We start from the raw sequence: 24,664 nt of genomic DNA on the forward strand, positions 1-24,664 counted from the left end.
CAAGTTGTTGATGGAGGTGTGTTGCTTAGGTGGGTCGTTGAAACTTTTGATATACCTTGTAGTACACTACAACATTGATTAAGGAAAGGAAATTAATCCGACCGAGAGGTAAGCTGCACTTTGTGTCACACAGCCGCTGATTAAAACTATATTTTGAAGACTTTGTGAACTAATTATATCCATCTTTATGTCTCAGATGGGAACAAAGTCAAGAGCAGAAGATTGGGGGCTGTAGTCACCATATCATTAATTGTACAGCAGTACGTGGTGTAGATGATAATCACTTTAGTCATACCCTTTATGAATTAATTACCAAATGGAATATGAGAATGAAAGCCGCCATACAGCAGTTCATACCATAAAAAACTTGAGAATGTATACATTCTTGACTGGCATCCTTGGTCTCCTGGTCTGTCATGCATAAACAATGCATGGCAAGACGTATACTTCCTTACCAGGAAGCAGACAGCAGCTTTCATTTACTGACAGCACGCATTCGTTTCGAGCCACATTGTACGCATTCTGGGTGAGTCTCACTTCAAGCCGACGTTGTGTCAGTTCTGGGTGTTGGATGATGAGAAAGTTTAATTATTTATAACTCTTGTGTAGTTAACGTCTCCTCAGATTTTGATAGGTATTTGGACTGATATAAAATGGTGTACGTGTTTCATTTTGCAATAGCCTGTACACAAAAATTGTGAATAATTATTAAATAAAGCAGAGAGAATGGCTCCAGGTAATATGGATGTTAATCTTAATTTATAGTTATCAATGTTGGTATTATTTGTCACAATGGAAATAGCAATACGAAAAAGGGGAAAGAAAATTCCTAATATGGAACATAGTTATAGGGGCCCCAAAATCAGTACTGGTGTTCACAAGTCTATTCTTCTGCATGGTTAATAGTATGAAGAATTTGGGTAGCCTCTTAAATGAATGGATAGGTTACACTATATGAGCTTAAGATTCATTGTAAAGAGAACAAAAAAAAACTTTATTAATTGATAAAATTTTATAACGAATTCTGACATATATAATCGGAGAATTGTAATACATAATATTGAAAAATTCTAGCTAAATGTGCAGCATGATAACGCAATGTAATGAGAACTAGGATGACATTAACTGTTACTGAATAAATTCCTGTACTTTTTAAATTAGTTCTTAAAGTGAGTGATTTCCCTTCTATATTGCTGTTCTTATGAATGGAAGACAATCGTAATTCATGTGTATAAACTTTCAGGTACATGATTTGTTTTCTTGGTTGTGCTGTATTTATCAGATATAGTGTTTACAGTTTTGTTTTACGTCTTTTAGTGTCTTCAACCTCAAGGTTTCATACCATGTCCAGCAAGATAATTCAGCCTTTAAGATATGACAACAATGCGGCTGATTGTGGAGTTTGACGTAAGCGCTGTGTAGCTGCGCTTGCCTTCTACGAGTCGGGTGATAAGCGCCCCACTGCAGTATAAGAGGAGGCCGGTGAGCTCCGTAGTGACACTTGTAGCGAGGCACCCAGTGTAGAAACCACTGCAGCCATGAAGGGAGGCCTCATCCTGCTGATTGCTGGTGTGTTGCTCGTGGCGTACTGCACGCCGCTCGCTGCTGCAGACGATGGCGACGAAGTGGTGGAAGAAGTAGGAGAAAACAGAGACGCTGATGACGACGACGGCGACAGCATAGCAGACGACGATGACTACGTCATCGATCCTGAGGAGGGTCCAAATGCAGAGAGCAGGCGGGCACTCAAAGGTAAACAACCAGCAAAGGCGAGCAGGCTGTGCACGGCTCTAACTGCTGTGGTGTCGCTAGTGGCTCCCTGAGGCAGGCGCTCTGACACTGTGTCTGTCTGCAGGCAGCTCAAGTGCAGCATTCATGTCGTCCAGTTTTGGTGATATTACTATTACACCACTATCACGTTTCTTAATAGGCTAAATATGTTGCTACATTCAATCACAATTCTCTCTAATATTATGTCTGATAATAATTGTTTTACTTGCCAAATATGGACCCCCTATGAAACCTATCAGATTCACATTTGGATCACTCTGAGGGTCTATCTGCTGAACCATGATGACATCTAATCTCCGTGTAGCTTATCAGTATAAAATTTATAAAACAAAAACATATTAGTATGAGTCATCTATACAAATTGGTACTAAATTTGCACTTTGGTTACAATTAGTCGTTGAATAGGTAATGGTACTGACAGAAAACTGCATTCCAATAAATATCTGTCTACCATGTTTCATAAACAAACACTAATAAACCAAAGGTGAGAGATTCTCCCTTCTGCAGTGTAAACGAGTCATAGAACTTTAACTAACAAACTAGCAAGCACGCTAGCATTGTGCGGTGCTAAGATATACGATGATACACTGAACATGGTATTCAAGGATCTCATTACATATCTGACATTACTTTTTGGATTGGTAGATTTTATTGTTTTCCATATGTACAATTTTGTTATGGAACAGGGTATAGTTACTGTATGAGTTACTGGATTAGAAATATATTAATTAACAGAGTTTCGGTACAGTGTCGACGTTGTTATACCAAAAAGACGTAAGATGACGTTTTGTTCTGAAATAAACCTTAGTGTCACTAAGTGTGAGGAATACTGTCATTGACACTACACAGTAACAGTAGTTTTTGAGCTGTAGTCCGTAATTATGTCTTTTTTTGGTAATTAATGTGGCAAAAGTAAATGAAACACTATTAGCAAAAACCTACAAGCGAGACAATGCTTACGTAGAAGATGGTACTTCTGAATGTCGAGCACAGAATCATAACTATAACGGCTCTAATCCCTGTAGAGTTAGATAGAAGGTGCCCTGATTTGTACCACGCACAGACAATCTATCTTCAGTAGTCATTTAGTCACTTGTATTTTGATTTTCTACTTAGCAATGTAACATAATAACGGCAGTTAATCTTACATCTAGAACACAAAGTCTGTCTCCACAATATAATTCAGTAAGTCTCACAGCACAATCTGTCAGCATGTTAGTGGTCTGTACAAAAAAGTACATCACGCATTGACTGAGGCGAATATGATCTACTGTAAATGAAGATAGTACTACACTGAGGAAAACACAAAAACTAGTTTTAATAGTCTCACCACAGACTATTACATAACATGAACATTTTAAACGTGCAGAAAAGATCAATGATATTTTGAATAATACCATAGATGCCTATGTTACAACATATTTCTCTGTCTATAGCTTTGTAAATACATGTGTCAGAGCACTATAGTGTAAAACACTGACTGGCAGTATACTACATTATTTGGAACCAAATATACCACGACTAGCAATTGTAGGATAGATCAGCGTTCCTGAAGTATAAGGTAGCAACTATTCCAGTGAAAGCAAACCAGTCATCTATGTGTTAAACGCTTCTGAAGTATACTTTGCGCCTATAAAACGCGAGCATAGTGTTTGCAGCAGCAGTAACAGGTGTTGTTATTACGGCTACTGAACTTTTCTGGTAAGAAAGAAGGTAACCAGGTGTCACTGGGACATCACGTGTGTTGTTTCCTGTTGAGCAGGTGCTCACGCCCGGGCTGGCCACGCCAAGCATGCGAGGGCAGGCAGCCGACACGCTGCGGGCAGAGCTGCAGTCAGGCCCCACGCCAGGTCAGGCGCCGCCCGCAGAGCCGCCCACAGAGCGTAGTCGCCGCTGCTGAGGGGGCGCCACACCATGGAGACGCAGTCTGGAGCTGCTCATACTGTCCTGTATCCTGTACTCACAAAGTAGAAATAAAGCACCGATGTAATTTAAAAAATGGTTTTATTACCGAGCGTCTTACTCGTGTAAGCAGACACATGTCGACTATGAGAGACAATGTTATCAAAATTGTAAAGTTTTTAATGGAATTATGTGCTCACTGTAAATGTGTTCTGCGCAGGGTTTTTTCTTTATGGGATCTGTGTATCCCATTGAGATCTAAATGCCTATAAGTACTATTCTTCAAAGCAGCATATAGTGTTACAGAAGAGTTCTCGTTCATTCCGTTAAGAGATGAAAGGAAAACTTCAATTTGAAATCACAACGTTTCTACGTGGAAGGTAAATTCCGTACGATTTAAAGGAGCCAAGAGTCGGGAAGTGCTGATAGTATCTCTGACAATATCATCCAAGTTTAAGTAGTAGAATAGCCATAATAATAATGAGGAAGACTGTGAAACTGAATAAAAACAACGTAGAAATGTATCGAACGTCTAATACGACCTATGTATAGTGGAAGAATATTTGAAAATACACGGAATTAAGACATAATGAGCACTTGAGACAGCCTAATAAAGGGATTCTCGCTGCTCCAAAAGCTATGCATATAAACAAGGTAAAGGTGATAGTAAAATCCTTACAGCTTGAGACCTACGACAGCCAAAAATTTCGGCTTTCTCAGAACGGCTTAGAGACAGACAGTCTCGTTCGTTATCGATATTTTGCGGAAAGGTAAATGATGGAATGGCAGATAGTTTCTCATGACACAAAGATAATTAAAAACAGTTGAGAACTTGCCCTTTTGGCTATATTTGTAACATCCTTACTTCTAACGAAAGAACTTTTTCGATCATCTCTGTGAACACGTGATGAGTATCTGAAGATGAGGTTCAAGTGGGAAGTGCGAAATGCTGCTTTGTTGAGAGATGGCATTGTGGCTGACTCGTGCATGGTAATGTGGGGTGCTCCACTTGAAACGGAGTATAGCCAGCTCTGACTTGTAGCAGGAGACATAATATCTCAACGTGCATGGCTGGCTCTCATCTAATCGCATTCATATGCGCATATGCGCTTTCATTTGATCAAGTTTCACACACTCGTTACACATGACTACTTACATACCATCTTAAAAATCACTTGTGCTTTGGTTTGGTGAAATAGAGAACACGGAGAACTTTGTATCACGAAGAATTCCTTTAGCAGAGGGGCTCCATCTGAAACCTCTGAAATGATAAACGTGCATAATAGTTATCTGAATGACTTGTCCACAATGGTGGCTGAGAAAACCGCGACCAAGTCGACAAATTCTTCTTACAAAAACTCAGCGACTAGATTGTACGCTGAGCTACAAAAAATAATATGTATTCAATATTCAGTGAGACTATTAAGCTACTGAAACAAAGACAAAACATGGTCTTCCTATTGAAAAATTCTGTACTATTTAAAAAAAGTTATATGCCACCACCAATCACTTGTCTTGCCGATAACGTTCTGCTTATACGTTTGGAGCTAGGGCCTTTGTTCGAGGTGTGTGTTGTTGGTTTGGCTAGCTGAACGGCACGTGGCTGACGAATTGTTGCCTTTGGTTGAATCCTGATGTCTGGTACCGACCTCGACAAGCTGCAAGTGGTTTAATAGGTCGGAGCCAATCCTTGGCGCCTCGCTTAAGGACTGATAGCGTCGAGTTACGGGAAGAGTAATAATCGACAAGTTCCCGACCTAGTCTCAAAGACCAACTACGCGGATCAGAGGCAATAACACATCGCCTCGGAATCCTGGAAGTCACGACTACGAGTGAAGCTAAGCGTTGTTTTTTTACGTTTTTTGTGTACTTATCGTCATAATGCCACATCTGCGTTAACGTGGAATTGGACCTCTTATATTAATGCGCCTCCGAATGATTATGTTTGTGATCATCGATCAGTGTAACTTATGTTAATGTATTGTTCCAGGCCATATTCTGCACCAGTGTACGAGTATTCTCTGTTAAAAATTAAATTGATGGAATTCAAGTTGTAACATAGTCTGTTTTAGAGGCGAGGCACCCTTGTAGATAAGGGTGGATTTCGGTCTTGTAGCTGAAATAACAGCATTGGAAAGGCACTTGATTGTCAGCTTTAGATCTGAACCGTCTCCTTTATTTTTAGGACAAATGATTATTGTAAGAAGTCATTCTGTTGACTGTGACTGTCATTTGCGACCTTGTCCAAGAAAATATAGGAGGGGAGGTACTTCTCCACTTCATAACCTTGTGATCTGTTGTCCTCTAAGATGATAGTAAGAGTTTCATCAGCGTAGATGCGTTCCCGGTTTTGGCCTTTCCTTCTGACCTGTTATCGTATTCCAGATAAGAGAAGGAATGACTTCTGTTTGGAAGGCTTTCATGCTTTCCTTATATAGACTTTCAAACGAACCAGAAACTTTCATAGAAATTTGAGAACAGCCAATTTTGTTTCGTCTCGGTTTTTGGGAAGTATCCATTGCAATTCTTCACAATGTCTTAGAGTGCGAACTGTCATTCATCTCCATTTATTCCCACATTATAAGCAACGAAATTCACCCAGACAGATACGTCATCACCATTTGATCGTTCAGTCTTACTGTGAATATTATTACAACATCAAATCTGAAAATCCTTTTCGCTCAACTACCTTCGTGTCCACCTTCAACTATAAGACGATCTTCGATGTGCTCCACTCGAATTTTTACTAAACGCCAGTCATTATTCTGTTTTGTCATTATTTCCTTTACAGATTTTCGAAATATCTTCGTTATGTCACGACCAACATAAAATCGGTTTTTTTCATTTAGTTTTACATGTGATGCGTCTTTCTCACAGAAATTACTGTTTATTTTAAGATAAAATGTCTGAACTATCGATCGATAAATGTGAGTCTCATATCACTCTGTACCTTTCTAGGATAATGATCCTTCTAATAAGAGTTCCTGCACCTTTCATCAGCAACACCGTTGCAGCTCACCATAATGAGATGTTTACCAATCTTTTTCGTCTTGACCCCTCATCGACCTATTGTATTCCTTTCTCCATCATACTGTTAGTTCTACGCCATCCTTAAGACTGTCGTTTAAAATAAAACATTCAAACATTACGCCGACTTTCACTGAAGAACGTAGTCAAACAATGTCCTGTTGACGACTGATGCCTCCTCCATAGCCAAACACAGCCGTGGTCGACAACAGACCCAGTAGAAAGCACATGTATCTGACAGCGGAACAACGAAATACAGATAACGTCTGAAACTACAAGGCTGAATATTATAAAAACTTGAATAGAAAGTAAGAACTTGGCGGTCATTAACCACTCAATTTCTATAAAACTCATGAGTGGCAATATGCCACCCAACTACGCTTTCGAAACTTTTTTCAAATTTTTGAAAACAATTACATTGCTCTACCACTTTTCTTCTAGAAATGTGTCGGTCAAATCAGCTAATTCTCAGACTAAGCATTTCTTGTAGCAACGAAACGGATATTCAACTAATATGAAGAACTAGCGTTTCATGTTGTATTGTAGCTTCTTCCAGAACATTGACAATCTGACCAATGTGAGATTCACTCCCACAGAAATGAACGTTCTAAACAGAGACCTGAAATTTAACATACAACAACGCCTTGGAAACAGTGTCATCAAATATATTATTGCAAAATCTAAAGTAGCGCCTGATATGATGTAGTTGCCACCTCATGAGCAGAACCGTATTACTTGTAAAATTGCAAAAATAATACAAACACATATAAAACGAAAAAGTAGGACCAATACAAAAGGGAAGGACAGTAGTATTATAGGTCAGATTAATTATAAGCTTCAAGAAAATAAGGCAATTAGTATAAAATTAGATAAAGGAAATTCATTGGTGACAGTGTCAGAGGAAGATTACAATAGGAAAGTACTACAATTTTTCTACCCATAAAATTATCGATCGAGATCCAGTCAACAAATTTAATGCTCAACTAAAGAAAGCTCTAAAACATGTAACTTCATATTCACAGAAAAGGCTATAAAAAGACTCCAGTATAATGAATCCAACAACACCATCATTGTGTGCCCAGCCCAAGATACATAAAGAAAAAATCCCGATTCGTCCAATTCTTAACATGGTTAATAGCCCAGTACATGCTGTCAGTAAAAAGCTCAGCACGCTCCTTAAGCAATATTACATATACGAGATAGATTACACTACAAAAAGCTGTTACGATATTGTTAATAAAATCAAAAATATAAAAATACCAGAAAATGAAATACTCTTATCACTAGATATATCTAACATGTACTCAAACATTCCAGTAACAGAATCAATTGGAATCATTAAAAACAACTTTCTCAAATATAACACAATCACTCAAGGAGAAATTTGTGAAATATTAGAAATTCTACAATTAATAACTTCCCACAATTATTTCTCATTTCAGAACAAAATTTATCTCCAAAATATGGTGTAGCAATGAGCAGATGTCTAGCAGGTACATTAGCTGATATTTTCGTTCACGCTCTTGAAGAAAAATTTTTCAGCAGCTCCACCCAAACGAGCCAAAAAGTCATTTATCACTTTAGATACGTCGATGACATCTTGATCCTGTTCGATCATGTTCATGTATTCACAACAGTTTGCATTCAAAAATTAATTTAACTATGGAAAGAACAAAATAAGATCATAAGCTGTTAAGATCGCAATTTTAATGATTCTCTGTGTGACTTGCGTAAGTGCTGTACCAAACAGTAAACAGGCATTTTTATTGTTCAGGTATTCCGTTATGTCTTTCAGTAAGCATGTAATAGTTTTTAACTTTACATGTGTTACTTTATCGTAAGAAACTAAAATTACGTCAGGTTATGGCCCCAGGTTTGTTTTAAATAAACGGAATCTGCGATTAATACCTGGCCCCAAGTGTACTCTCACGTAAAGTTAACCCGAAATGGCAACTGAAGCGGAAAAATAACGTATTCATTTATTCTATGGAACGACTTTCAACAACTGTAAATTCAGGATGGAAATTCTCCTTGAGGAACTGGAACTATTATCATTTGTGCAAGCGAATTATCTCACAAAGGTGGAATTTCTCGATGGAGAGGAGAACACGCAGCCTCCCGCAAAGGAAGAACGACTGGCCGAAATGGCTAAACAAGATCGTAAATGTCTCATCTTGTTCAATGCATTGCTGACAGTCACTTTTGGTTTATGGTCACTTTTGGTTTATGGACCTCTCTGTGCAATACGTACGAGAGAGAAGGAATTGCTGGTCAACTTCTGTTGAGAAAACAATTGTTGACCATGAAATTTAACGCAACAAATGATTTGCCAGCTAACCACTTTCTGAAGTTTGATAAACTGATTCGTGATTTACGTTCGACAGGAGCTACTGTCGAAGAAACGGACATAGTGTGCCATTTGCTTTAACGATGCTTGCGGAATACTGCCATCGAAACGCTTTCAATGAACGGCTTGACGCTGAACTTTGTGAATAATAGGTTCCTGGATGAAGAATCGAAGCGGAAGGGAGTCGTCGGGAAAAACAAAAACGATGAAACACCGCTTCCTACAGCTTTTCAGACTCAACGGTATCTAAAAAAGGGTTACTCAGACACCAGTAAAACAAGAAGTCAACAAGGAACATCTTCCAACTTTACTTGTCACCGTTGCGGGAAGCCTGGACACAAAAGGGCTAATTGTAGAGTTAAGGTACCAAACAAGAACTCAGGAATCAACAACTGTATGGTCGTAGCTAACGTCAAAGAGGAAGATGGGTTTTGTTTTGCAGCATCAAATGAAGATCAGTCAACGAACGACATAAATTGGTTCTTGGACTCTGGATCAACGGAACATCTGACTAACAGTAAGATACCTCTCACCAATTTAATGATTAAATTTTCTATATCTGTGCTTGATCTTAATTATAATTTGCTGTCAGTTAGAATACTGGAAATGAATAGTTTTAGAATCACATTTGCAAAGCCTCAAGGTTTAATTAAGAAAGCAAAAGAAACTGTTGCCATTGCAAATAGGAATGAATCTCAGTTATATGTTCTAAATTTGTTGCAATGAAAAGCCTTGTCAGCTGTTTCAACTACAACTAATGCGAAACTGTGGCATAGCAGATTAGGTCATTTGAGTTACGATAACATTAAATGCCTACAGTCACAAGTTGATAGTCTGGATTTGAACACTTCAACAATCACCACGGAACAATGTTCAAATTGTGTCAAAGGAAAACCATCACTGCTGCCATACAATCACAGTAGGAAACGTGCCACCAGACCTCTTCAGTTGATCCACAGTGATCTGTATGGGCCAATTGAACCGGAATCGTTCGACGGAAATAATTGTGTAATCACGATCGTCGACGACTTTACACATTTCACAATGTCCTATACACAGAAATCGAAGTCAGAGGTAACTCGCCATCTGAAGATGATTTACGCCATGGCTACAGCTCATTTCAACTTGAAGATTAGCAGATTGCGCTGTGGTAGTGGTCGTGAGTACATGTCAAATTAATTGAAACAGTTTTTTGAATAACAAAGAATACAGTTTCAGTTTACAGATATATTCCTCAGCAAAATGGTGTTTCAGAGTGAATGAACAAAACTATTATTGAGGAAGCTCGTTGTATGGTACTTCAGTGTAAATTACATAAAATGTTCTGGTCAGAAGCTGTTCGTACTGCCGTGTACCTACTTAATAGAAGTCTTACCACACTTTTGGAAGCAAAGGAGTCTGCAGCTTTTTGGTATGACAAGAAACCTAATTTGAGTAAGCTGAAAGTGTTCGGATGTATTGCTTATCTACTGGTACCAAAGGAATTGAGAACAGGGAAATATGAAGGCAAGTTCTTAAAATGCTATTTCACTGGTTACTGCCCTAATGGCTGCAGGCTTTGGTGTCCAGAGGAAGGAAAAATAGTCTGAGGAATGAACATTGTTTTCTACGAAGGAAGATTTGACTTTGAAAGTAAACCAGCTGAGGACTCGATCCCAGAATCTGTACAGGAATCATCCGAGAAGGATGATAATGAAGAAGACATCGTCGAAGAAGATGCCAAACCAAATGATAGGCGTCATGAAAAAATTCCCATACCAGAACTGACCTGTGACGAAGAGGAAGCTGAAAATTTATCAGGAAAGAAAACTGTTCGATGATCTACAAGGAAGAGGAACCCTCCTAAATATCTGAAAGACTATGCTGTTCTTTGCACTCAATGCTGATTCATTTGTGGATGATGTACCGAAAAGTTACAAGGAAATTGCAAATCCTGAAGATAAGGAATACTGGTATAAACCTGTACAGGACGACATTGACTAGTTCGACCTTTCTTAAATTACCACCTGGAAGGAAGACTATTGACAGTAAGTGGGTGTTCAAATTAAAAAAGGTCAAGGATGGAAATATCATAAGACACTAGGCTAGACGTGTGGCAAAAGTATATTCACAGAAAAGGGGATTTGACTACGACGAAACGTATGCACCAGTGGCTCGACTAGCATCTGTTAAAATAATGATAGTCATTGCAATCCAACTAGGACTGTTTCTGGAACCACTTGGTGTCGCCAACGCTTTTCTTCATGGATTACTTAAGGAGGAAATATACATGACTATTCCTGAAGTAGTGGGTGTTCCAGAAGAACTGAAAGACACAATTGGTTTGGTTTGCAGGTTACAGAAATTTATATATGGCTTAAAGCAAGCACCACTAGCATGAAATCACTCTATTCATACCATTCTTATGTCTATACGATTGACTCAGATAAATGTCTTTACTATATCATTTTAAAGGACGTGGTCATTTATATTGTGCTCTATGTTGATGACATTTTGATGGCAGGAAGTAATAGGAAATGGACTTCGGAAACGAGATTTCTATGAACAACGGAGAAATGTGTCTAAGCCAAGCATCATATTTGAAGAATTTGCTACAACGATTCAACATCAAGACTGTAATCCGATCAAGACGCCTATGGACATTAAACTGGAAATCAAGGAAGGAAAAATTATCAATAAGCCCTGCAGAGAGTTGATTGGGTGGTTGATGTACGCAATGGCAGGAAAAAGAGCTGATTTGTGTGCTGTGGTCAACTTGTTGAGCAGATACCAAAACAATCCATCGGCACAACTCTGGAAAAGCTTAAAAAGAGTTTTGAGATATATCAAAGGAACCGTCAATATGTGACTGCATTATCGAAAGGTAAATCAAGAAGTTCTTCTGGTTATGCTGATGTAAATAGAATAGAAAAGAAGACGCAAGATCTACCCATGTACATCTATTAAAATGTTTTGGAAACACCGTCTGTTGGGCAACAAAGAAACAAGACTAGTGTTGCTTTGTCTTCTACAGACGCAGAATGTGTAGCTCTGGCGACAGCTGCAGCTGTTACTCTGGGTGAAATATTTGCTGGACGATATTAAAATTCCAAGGAACATCGACGTTTGACAGACGTTAATGTTAAATATAATTTTGTTCGTCAACTTCACCACCGCAGCATCAAACGGGCGACCATGTACGTTCGGAAGACCAGACTGCAGATATTTTTACTAAAGGCTTACCAGCTCCTAGATTCATGGCTTTGAGGAGTTTGTTGGGCTTACTTTAATTTTTGTTAGCGTTAAATGTAAAATCATTAAACTGAGGACGGGTATTACGCTTGCAATTTTAATGATTCTCTATGTGACTTACGTTAAGTGCTGTACCATCAAAGAGTAAAAGAGGCATTTTTGTTCAGTTGTTCTGTTACGCGTTTCAGTTTAATAAAAACTATCTAATAGTTTTTAACTTTAGTTGTGTTATTTTATCGTAAGAAACTACAATCACATAATAAACTTTCTGGATTTAAAAATTTCAAACCAAAACCCTGAACACGTATTTGATATTTTTCGTAAACCAACGACAACAGACATAATTATCCACAACCAGTCATACCACCGAGATCACACAAGCTCCCATACTGTCATTCTACGTTACACAAACAACTTTTCACTGAAAAGAGAAAACACTGAGAAAGAAATAGATCTTTTTCGAAATACATAACTTAGATGGATCACTTCAAATATTACATCAGTTAGAGAAAGGAAAAGTCATGGATGTAATCGAAGAAATTGAAATGTACAGTCTTAGACATAAAAACTGACCGCCCGCCGGCCGCTGCACAATCTGGCAACACTGTAAGATGGGGAAGTGTTAGGAGGAAGTGTTGTCTACTTACAAGCTGATATGGATGGAGTGAGCCCGTGGTTTTGCGGTAATCGTCGTGCATTCTAAACTTGGAGTCGCATGTTCGCGACCAACTATTTTCTTTTTTTTTACCACATTTCAGTCTAAAGTTATGAGTCTGATTGAACATCGCAGACAATTCGCTTAACATTCTAGCCACCCGCAATAACAAGTATTCCAGAAACAATTCCGCAGGACAGCTCGTGGCTGCGTCGTGATCATACCAGCTTACGCTCGAGCGTTTCCTCGCGCTGCAGCGGCTACCGGCCACCGGCCAGACGCCACCCGCCGCCTGAAATCCGGCGCCGCCCACGTGAAGGCGGCGCCACGCTGTCAGCATATGTATCAACGCCATTTTCGAATTTGAAGTTCTAGTTCTCATCCTGCAGTTAAGCATTGGATTTTACATACTTGAAAATCATGAACTACAGATAAGCTTTGTAAAATTGAGTCGCAAGTGGAAAAAGGTTCAAATGGTTCAAATGGCTCTAAGCACTATGGGACTCAACTGCTGTGGTCATAAGTCCCCTAGAACATAGAACTACTTAAACCTAACTAACCTAAGGACAGCACACAACACCCAGCCATCACGAGGAAGAGAAAATCCCTGACCCCGCAGGGAATCGAACCCGGGAACCCGGACGTGGGAAGCGAGAACGCTACCGCACGACCACGAGATGCGGGCTGGAAAAAGGTGTAACATCTGCAACACAACATTTACTTTGGTATAACAGAGGGGTGAATGTAGAGGAGGCGGCTAGAAAGATTTGAACTGCGTTTGGAGCGAGTGCTTTTGGGAAAAATACGCCAGAAAAAGATATTCTTGTTTCAAGAAAGATCGTTCCGGCATGAATGATTTTCCACATTAAGGAAGTCTCGACTACCGATATATGTGACAGATTACCATTTTACCATCATGCGACATTTGCATTCAACAGGCAAAGTTCAGAAGTCTGGTGTAGGAGTACTGCATGCTCTAATTCGAAACAACAAAAATCAACTAAGTGACTATTATTGAACGTCATCATTTGTTCTTTGAGCATTCCTATGCAGTACCGTTACTGGTGACGTGTTATGATGCCTTTATCGTTAACTTCCTAAGAAGAAATGAAAGGCTGAGCCCCACCAAAAGACGTAGAGTAAAGTGTAGTGTGAACATAATATTTTACATATGACAACTCCAAAAGTGTGTTTTGGGCTACGAATTCTGTCCCAAGGGGTGTGTGCAACGCAGCTGGAATTTGTTGTCAACAACTGAGACACCTTTCGGTCGCATTGTAAGAAAGTCGAGCAACAAAACTGAATCACCTGTGCTACTGCATAATAACTCACTCTGTTGATTTGAGAAACAAAACTATCCAGGAGATTGATAGGAAAGTCGTCTCTCAGACACTTGTATTGATAGGGAAGTCCTCTCTCAAGCACTTGTCCCTGTCGTCCTATATTCGTAAAATATTACCTTTCCCGCTCTTGATCGATCAACCGTCAAGGCAATTCATTTCTAGACGGAAATACTCTTTAAAACTACTATGGTTTAATGACATCTTTAAACAAGTAGGTTTCTACGGGTGTAGAATTTGTAAACAACTGTCGCATTGTCAGATCGCTGTAGATATCGTGAAAGAAAATTCAGTTGCTGATTAATTTTCTTTGATCATTACTGTTGCGTTTAGTAAACTAATGGAAAATGCCAATAAAATATTCACTTTACTAATACTAATTAAATTCAGCTTACTACAGAAATATCACGACGGCAATCTTTCTTAATGTAGCATTATGCGTCTGCAAAACGATAGAGGCCTATTTTAACAGGAATTAGTAGAATATTACCGACTTTTGACTTCGAAAAGATCTGTATTTACTTCATTTCCTGTATTATTCGCAAGTATTATGAAAATGTGGCATTTCGTAGATAAAATTATGTATTCACAACAACAAAAAATATGTCGGCAGAAAACAAAAGTGGCATTATGAAATTGGCAGTACCGTAAGGTTTTCGCTCAGACACTAAGGGTTACTGTAAGTAGCAAGCCGAATTTTGCTCGAGCGTTATCTTACGATTCCCTTACTGAGTTTGTATCTGCTTGCTTGTAGCTCAGCTCCAAAAGAATTAAAAATCCGGCTTTCACCTTGTCTCGAAAGACGAACGAAAGCAGCTTGCACCTGGTAGCCAAGCATGTTACCTGGGAACTGGTTTTTTTCTAAAGTGGGAAGACATCCTTTTGTAGTTGAATTGTTGGCAAGTGTCAGTCAGACGTTTGCCGTTAGTCTAAGTGTTTCGATATGTTGAATTTGTACCAATAATTTATCTACAGGTTTTTTCTGTTCCAAATAGGGAGTTGAAGTCTCTCATTAGTATTTTCACGTCATCTTGGTGAATTCAGCTCATAGTATTTTCGAGTGTGTTCCAGAATTTTTCGACGTTTTTGGTGTTTTTCTTATTTTCGATGTTGGTGGGGCCATGTGCATTGATAGGTGTATATTTTTTACTGGGGCTCTGAATGAGCATAGTCATAAGTCGATTGTTGAAGGGTGTGATTTGTTTGACAGAGTTGATGATAGATCTGTGTTCGAGAAAAGCAATGCCGAACATTGGTACGCTTTTCGCTACCTTTTGTTGTATTTTGAAGATGCAATGGCTTCCGTAATGCAAGGTTTCATTGTCAGTTAGTCGTGGCTCGTGAAGAGCAATGATGAGAATTTTTTGTTGGTCGATTTCTTTTGTGAGATTATTTAGTTTCCGTGCTTGGATCAATGCACCGATGTTTAGTTTTCAAATGCATGTTTTCTGCTTGTAGGGAAATTTACCAGAGATCTTCAATATTCTCTGCCGTGCTAACCTGGCCTCCCGAGAATCCGAAATGCCTACTGCCGCCTGTCGACAGTTTGCACAGTTTATGTTTGCTTGTGTTTCATTGGTTTGGCCTGGGTGATTCCAGGACCGGACTGGACCTGAGGGTGTTGAAGCCTTTGGAAGCAAATATTTTCAGCCGAGCTCATTGAGCTAACAGACGGTGACCAGAGTAGCGGTGGTTTTCACTCAGACGTGCGTGGATTTTGAGTTCAACGGATTGAGTAGTCGTTGAGGATTGTGTTAGTATTTGGTTTACCCCAAGTATTTGATTTCCTCGGTACCACCCATATGGGGCAGGGTTTCCCCTATCGGCCCCACGGGATTATTATTATTATTATTATTATTATTATTGCCATTATGTCATCAGCAAATCCGATATGGTGCATCTTCCCACCACTGAAATAGATGTGCATTGTTCGACTCAGTATTTTCATCACATAAATATGGGTTATAATTACGTTTCATTGCTGCTAGTAGACATATTTCTCACTTTTTCTTGGGCAGTTGCTACCTGTTACTCCATTATAGGAATTTATATGCGCAGCATTGTTGCAAGACAGACGTTCAAATTATCCGATTTCTGTAATTTCATTTCGATACCGGATCGTTCTAATCGGATTCAGCCACTCAAGCTTAATGTGGATATCCGAATACGACTCACATCATTTGATAGACTGGGTAAACCACATTCTTAATCGGACGGTTGAATCTATATCACTTATTTATGAGAGGGCCTGAATTCTTAAAAACTGTGAAAAATAATAATAAAATGGCTCTGAGCACTATGGGACTCAACTGCTGTGGTCATAAGTCCCCGAGAACTTAGAACTACTTAAACCTAACTGAGGACATCACACACATCCATGCCCGAGGCAGGATTCGAACCTGCGACCGTAGCGGTCGTGCGGTTCCAGACTGTAGCGCCTTTAACCGCTCGGCCACTCCGGCCGGCAAATAATAATACAATGTGCTTATTACTAATATTTTATTTAAATATAAATATATAAACGAACGAGATAACAGATTGCCGCCTCCAACGGCGTGCGTTCCTTGTAGAACATAACTTATAACAGTGAAAGGGTGACGGAAAAATACATAACAAACATTCATTCAGAAATATATTCACAATTTAAGTTATTTTGCACTGGATGCATATGAAGTCTCTAAGGAAGCCATGTATTCTTCCGCAAATTATGCTCTTAACCACAATCCGAGTTGGAGTCTCTCTTCAGTTACAGCTAAACATTGCGCACCTATTGCACTATTGTAAGAACCGAGATGCAGTATTTTGGATTTAAAATTTTGTAAATTCGTTGTAAGAATTTACGAGACCAAGCTGCTTAGGTCATCGGTCCCTAAGCTTACGCACTACTTAATCTAACTTAAACTAACTTACGCTATGGACAACACACACACCCATGCCGGAGGGAGGACTCGAACCTCCGACAGTGGGCACTGTCGGGACGCAGCAGCCAACCTCTTTTCAGCACCTATCTACACACGCTCCTCGTCAGACTCGAATTCCCATCTTTGCTGCATAACACATGCGTGGCTCTTTCTGGAATGTCCGAAAGGAATGACACTACGAATCCGGGTTCGAACCCGATCAGGCACAAATTTTCATCTGACGCCGTTGTTCTATTTTAGTGCGCATGACAGCCTGGACATCTGTCCTTCAATCTTTAATTGATTAACAAGGCTGTCTATTTCGATTCGTAGTGTCTGTTCTTTCGGAAATGTCCGAAAGAACACACACACACACACACACATACTTACACATTTTTATCTTAAGTGGTATTCGGAAAATGTTTGGCAACTCAGTGATAAAGCCGGACTGGAGCTGCATCAACCTACTCATTTCATTAGATATAGTTGTAATTTTCTGAACAATTCCTGTTTAATAAGTGACAGCGACAGTGTCTCTCATCGTTTACTTTGTCGGAAACCTGCTTCTCTCTGCCCTAGCCTACACTATAGCAATGAGTGATTGCTGACATTCTTGATACCTCACTGGACGTGCTACTGCAACTGTAGCCAAAGATTCAAATCCCGCTGGAAAAGTATGTTTCAAGTCAGATGGTTTTGCTCCCCCCGTACTGTCATTGAAAACGATCACAACTAAATTAAGTATAGGTATCCTATGAATCCCTTGAGTTCATAGTGCGGTGCTGTGAAGATGAAAAACGTAGTTTTTCACAATTGTCAGATGACAGATGGAATTTGTCAGATTCCACTAATTATGATCGCATTATTAACTGTTGATTCACAGGTTTTTTCTGCCGCTTATTGTAACTGTTATTTGAATGTTAGAGCTGGAAGACTAGAAACATCAAATTTTCGCCATATGGAATATTCGAATTCACCCTCAGTCTTCACGTTTCGAACAAAGGCAGAATATGCGTCAGGAAAGCTGACAACAATAAGCCTGTCTTCTGGGGGATATGCCAATGACAGTGATCTCAATAACAATATTGTACAGCAAATATACATTGCCAACTCAACCACTGGAGAAGTTCCATAACTGTGAATCGTGTCTGGTGAATACGCTTTCAAGGTTTCTGTCCGATTAAGTCAGTAAAACACAAATAATTGCCGCAATTATTAATTTATGACATTTAGTTTGCAATCAGTGCATCGATGTATTACAAGTAATTGCACTCTAGCCCCTAAACCTAGTTACAGAAACGCGAGTAAGACTCATTGACACATAATGAGGATCTTGCGGCCCTTGCCACCCGCAGCTTTGAAACGAAGCTATAGTCACTTCCGAGGTCACTCACAGAACACATCAGCTGGTATCCTTCCTGGCGGTATAACTGAGATTTGGCAACAGCGCAGAATATGTTTGGCAACTCTGTGACCGACGAGTTACTTCCTTGGTCGCAAAGAACGATCCTGCTAAATTCACTTGATATTATCATGTCATTTCAATTTAATACTGAGTGATTTTCGCTTGAGACGTGACATAAGGATATCAGTTAATCCTTTTGAGTCCACGAAAGTCGTTTCACATGGGAAATACAACTACTGTCGCCTCTTATGTTGCGGTTTATCTGCCATAGCACTTATTGGGTCAATAAGTATGTAGACACCGCGCCTATTCGCTAGCTAGTAGGTAACGTGCTTGCCTGTCAGGTGCATGCTGCGTCTGTCCGCCTTTCGAGCCTCGCCGAAAGCTAGATTTTTTAAATTGTTTTGTAGAAGAGCTACAAGCAGGCAGATACAAATTCAGTGAGGGAATCGTAAGACAACGCTCTAGCAAAATTCGTCTTGCTTCTTTTAGTAATCCTTAGTGTCAAAGCGAAAACCTTGAGGTACTGCTAAATTCATAATGCCACGTTTTGATTTTCTGCCGACATATTTGTTTGTGTTGTGAATACATAATTTTATCTATGAACTGCCACATTTTCATAATACTTGCGAAGCAAATCATGTGAAGTAACACTTCACCAGCTTGTTGGGAAGGTGGAAAAAGCACTACCCTTTCTGGATGCTCTCTGTCTCTTCCTGGATGTTGAGTAATACGACCTTCGAGTAAATGGTTAGAGATGAAGAACCTAGTGGTGAATGAACTCATAGATGAGCTGAATGCGGGAGACTACTCTTGAAGAGAATAACTAGACGATCTATTCACAGTAAGACTTAGAAAATTTGCTAGTACTGTTAAACCTGTGTGCACTGAACATTGTGAAAAAGTATTTAAAGACGAGCCCCACAAAAATTGGTGTAGTATTATTTATGGGGAAGCATGTCCAGCACGCATACTGATGAATTATTATTCTCGATGAAACTTTGGAGATGGTTGTAGTGTATCTGGTGGTAGTCCTGGATGGAAAACTATTATGAACACTTCACATAAAGAATATTTTCCACTGCGAAAGATAATCTTATAAGCACTAGAAGCTGCTGTAGGGTAAACTGGGGTCTAAACCCAGTACGTAATGGTTATACAACCCTGCAAAAAGACCAATGATAATTTATTGGCCTATAATATGAACAAAGTCGAACAGAAGGTGGCTGATAGGGAGTCTGCAGAGACTGGCCTGCTTTCACAAACAGATGGAATTAGCAGGATATCCACTCTTGGAATGGATATTATGCTAGACATGCCCGCCTTACACCTCTGGCTTAAAATGGAGGCAGCGGCAGGGACACAAAGGCTAAAAATTGGAAATAACTAGATATAGTTAGAATACACGGAATCCCAAATCAGTAAGGCAATGACTGGGGAATTGCTGACTAACTACACAATAATTTCTAGCTGTTTCAATAAACTTTGCCATGTAACAGTTGGAAGCAGGGAGCAGTGGAAAAACGAACCACAACATCGTGCAGGAGACATAATATAGTGGTTTACAAACAGGTCGAAAACAGATGAAAGTACCAGGTCTGGTGCACTGCCTAGAATCTCTTTAGGGAAGATGGCCACAGTATTACACTTTTTTTTCTGTCAGCATGTGCACGGAGGAAAATTAGAGTAGACCCTACAAAAATCGTAGCATCTACTTTTATTCAGACAGCCAAGCAGCTCTGAAATCTGTATCAGCCCCTGCAACTAGATCGAAAGTCGTTGCGGAATGCCATGTCCGAAAGAACAGACACCACACATATATCCATATACAGAGTGTTTCAGGAAGAATAGTAGGTATTTTAGCAGGTGGTAGTACAGACGAAAAAAATCCATATAAATGCGTCCACCTTTTATTGAGTACAGAGATAAAGCTGTTAGTACGTAACGCTAACAAACTCAAGGCAAAGGCAAATGAGGACATTCAAAGTTGATTTTCAAAAATTCACGAACCAACTTCAATGCACATTTGACTTCTCTTGATAACACCACGTGGAGCCTTACTGAGTCATCTTTGCGTTCTTTTATCAGGGCTGCACTGTTCATAACCCGAGCGATCAAATCGGCTCTTGGGTTTACTTTTTATTTGTAGACTTTGCCTTTAACCATCCCCACAGGCAAAAATCCCAAGAGATAAGGTCAGAGGACCTTGAAGGCCAAGAAAAGTGCCCATATCTAATGATCCACCTTCCGGGAAATGGTAGGTTTGGATAATGTGTCACCTGACGACTAGAATGTGCAGGGGCCCCGTCATGCTGGAGGAACATACGCATTCTTGTAGCCAAATGAACCTGCATCTCGGTTCTTACAATAGTGCAACAGGTGCTCACTGGTTAGATGTAACTGAAGAGAGACTCCAACTCGGCTTGAGGTTAACGGCGAATCCCAAGCGCGTGGCCACGAACAATTGGGAGCGGAAACTTAATGTATCGGAACCTTGTTGAAGGACCATGATATGCGATTGTTAGACCGACTGCAGACAGTTCACATTATAAATACATACACACTTAGCAAAATCTGTCATGTCGCAGCAGTCTTACCGATACTGCAGATCACTGCACATAAAATATTAGCTGTAGCCTCTTGGTAAGTGTGGAAACAAAATATCTTCAAAGTATCCCTCCACACAGCGACTTTGCAGAAGCAAAATGGAGGACTTGGAATTAAAGACGTGCTTTTAAACTAATACATGCCACTAAGACAGGCATCACAAAACTTCTGTTCCTCTCGTTAGATCCTGGGGATAGGAACACTCCTGTTAATGTAGCATGCCAGCCTAGATTACGGGCGATTGGAACTGTATAAGACTTTCACCAGCATAAACCAACACTAGAACCGTCTATGATTATATTATCACACATCGTCTTCACTAACCAATTCCGGTAAATTAACCTACAAAAAACTGGAGGAACGTCTGGAAAAATATCAACAATAAAATTCTACCAGCTAGAGTCAGTGCCGTATGGTGCGACGTTGTGGAACGATTATTGAAAATCAAATTGAGACCATCTCCATACTGAGACAAATGTCGGCTTGTAGAAACTGTAGCGCACATTTTCTTATGTGAAAATAGAATCAGAATTTGGAACTGGACTAGGAAGAAATCAGCACTATCAACAGAACCGCAGAAAGTCATATACCTATAACTGAAGCTTTACAACCCGACTGGAAATGTTACCCGTCCGCAAAGAATAACAGTTATTCGTGGCTTCTGGGACAGTTTGTGTTTTACGTCGTAACAAACAGAACTTAGAAGAGTGCATGTTTTATATTGCAGAAGAACATTTTACACTGAAGAAGAATAACAAATATAAAGAATGGTTTCAAATTTTTTATCTGTTGCTTTATGTGGGCTACGAAGAGGTGGACAGTATTTTTTTTCCTGGAATATTCTTTTACGATGGTTCTAAAATCAGAACTATTCTAATTTGGCAAAACCCCTCCGGCTCCAAAATGTTTTTCATTTGTGGAAAAATACATGAATTCCTTACAGACCGCCGGCCGCGGTGGCCGTGCGGTTCTAGTCGCTGCAGTCGGGACCGCGGGACTGCTACGGTCGCAGGTTCGAATCCTGCCTCGAGCATGGATGTGTGTGATGTCCTTAGGTTGGTTAAGTTTAAGTAGTTCTAAGTCTAGGGGACTGACGACCTAAGATGTTAAGTCCCATAGTGCTCAGAGCCATTTTCCTTACAGACCTCATATGCATCCAGTGCAAAATAACTTAAATTGTGAATATATTTCTGAATGAATATTTGTTATGTATTTTTCCGTCACCCTTTTCACTGTTATAAGTTATGTTCTACAAGGAACGCACGCCATTGGAGGCGGCAATCTGTAATTTATTTTACCTTAATTACTACTTCAATTTTGTTCCACAATTTAAAGGTATATATGGAATACCTGGGAATAATGCAGCTGCTCAGTGACAGGTATGGGGGAGGCATTGAGGCCAGGCCTCGGATCTTCGACTCCTGCCCTCTTTGCCTCCACCTACCTGGTGCTAAAAGTCTTCTCAAACTTTAAAAAAAAAAAATGCTGCAGTGATCAGCATGTCTGTCTAGTAAGAAGGAGGCCCAGGTTCGAAGCCCAGTCGGTCACAAATATTCATCTGCCGTCTTAGCTGTATTTCAACGCGCTGTGACAGTGTGGATGTCGGTCCTTCGATATTTAAGATGGAATTGTTTTCTGAGGCAATAGAGGTAATTTGCGAACATTTGTCTTGCTATCAGTGTAAGGGGACTTCAACGGCATCCAACCATTAGGCATTGCTTTGTGCCGGCGCTAACCCATGTCATATATATGCGAATCAGATTGTAGTTCACATTTAGTCACGGTCGCAGGGTCGAATCCTGTCTCGAGCATGGATGTGTCTGATGTCATTAGGTTAGTTAGGTTTAAGTAGTTCTAAGTTCTAGTGCACTGATCACCTCAGAAGTTAAGTCCCATAGTGCTCAGAGCCATTTGAACCATTTATGAAGTATACAAGTATTTACGAACAGTAGAAGCAGGATTGCAGCGAACTGATCCCTTAGCCAAGTGCAACATAAGGTACCTATGTAATGAGTCATTCCAGCTGCATAGCTGAGGGTAATATTTGTTAAGCAATTCATTGCAGAATTAATGCAATACCCGCATGATGATCTCTGTAGTCATACTGTATCATTAGCAGTCCGCGAATGGTGTACTATGTTCGTTAAATCGGATTACTCAAGCTGAGGCCAAATAAAGAGAAGCGACGACGCCACAACACTATCTTTACTTAAGTAGGTAGTCAGCGCTAAATTATGTGTGCCACCATTAACGTTACTGTAAGCAGGTTGAGAGCATGACACCACCACAACTACTGACAACCTGAGCCATATCATCACGCAGTTGTAATTCGCAGTAATTACAAGTTGCTGATGTTTGTCAAGAATAGCGGGAAGCGCATCTGTGGTTCCATTTGCATTACGCCTAGGACGGAGAGAATCCTAAATAACAGTAATAGGTCACCCAGCGAAGAGAAGCGTCCACATACTGTCTCAAGTTCTTGCAGTTTGATATTAATGCAGTTCCCGATAGTTTCACACTAACGGGTTCTTTTGGCTATCGGAATACTCATATGGGAATTATAAAAGTGTAACTGCTAGAACGCTCAATTACCTTAATAACACCTCATTCTGGATTGAATACGACTCGGAAAGCGACGTTAATTTGACGTTTCCATCCATCTCCTGACGTCTTACTGAATGAAGTCTGAAGTGCACGCACAGTTGTGTTGCCTGCCGCATGGATTCTGTGAAGTGTTATGGCAGCTGGCAGTCATTGCTGAATCCAGACATTTGCAAATATCCCCACAGCTTTAGGGGAAATCGTCTTAGTTGCATTTTTTCATACCGTAATTAGCACAATAACATATGACTTGTTCTGTTGAAGAACTTGATGCCCATAAGTCCTTAAATAAGAATCTCCCAGCGGGAGTAATGCATGAAAGGAGACAGACTGTTGGACAAAAGAATGGACAGCTCCCTGCTTTTTGCGTTTCCGATAGCGCCTACGATAAGAATCTTGTTTCATATTATGCTGCACAAACTTAAACTGTTTGTTTTTTACTGCATACTAAAATAAAAGTTATGATATGAGAAGAGGAAATAACTGATATGCTTCTCAGGAACTTTAGTTTTTCATGTTTTTTTCTCACTTCACACTAAAACAAGGGCGTTAATATGAGAAGAGGAAATGAAATATACGCTTCCAAGACATAATATTTCCTTTTGTGCTACTACTGCATACATGAAAGCCCTGCAGTTAATTTTTGTATGTTGGATAAATTTTGATATCACCTCACATTCCTTTGTGAGAAGGTTCCTATTTTCTTGGGATTCAAATAGAGTGGACATTTCATCACTGGTTAATATTCTGATGACTAATGACATGATACCCGTTGCAATTGCGCCATAGCACCTGTGAGTAGACTCTCACGCTGGTTACTACAAGAACACGCAGGCAGTGATGTCCGCTCACTGCAGA

The 24,664-nt window shown here is 39.8% G+C and overlaps 2 protein-coding genes across 2 annotated transcripts in view; both read left to right on the forward strand.

The window, feature by feature from the left end:
- LOC126094854 (uncharacterized) overlaps positions 1–24,664 on the forward strand; it is a 472,827-nt gene that overhangs the window by 424,101 nt on the left and 24,062 nt on the right. The gene's annotated exons all lie outside the window — the stretch shown is intronic.
- On the forward strand, positions 1,513–3,781 carry LOC126094856 (uncharacterized). The gene is made up of 2 exons (XM_049909482.1): positions 1,513–1,752; positions 3,554–3,781. The coding sequence occupies exons 1-2, from the start codon at positions 1,539–1,541 to the stop codon at positions 3,676–3,678; spliced, it is 339 nt and encodes a 112-aa protein (XP_049765439.1). The 5' UTR covers positions 1,513–1,538; the 3' UTR covers positions 3,679–3,781.

This window comes from Schistocerca cancellata, chromosome 8 (genome assembly GCF_023864275.1).
Source record: "Schistocerca cancellata isolate TAMUIC-IGC-003103 chromosome 8, iqSchCanc2.1, whole genome shotgun sequence".
Classification (NCBI taxonomy): Eukaryota; Metazoa; Arthropoda; class Insecta; order Orthoptera; family Acrididae; genus Schistocerca; species Schistocerca cancellata.

Excerpts from the sequence above, each read along its gene's own strand:
- LOC126094856 (XM_049909482.1), top strand. The coding sequence starts at position 1,539 with ATGAAGGGAGGCCTCATCCTGCTGATTGCTGGTGTGTTGCTCGTGGCG. Across the intron at positions 1,753-3,553 it reads GAGCAGGCGGGCACTCAAAG|GTGCTCACGCCCGGGCTGGC; the intron begins GTAAACAACCAG and ends CCTGTTGAGCAG.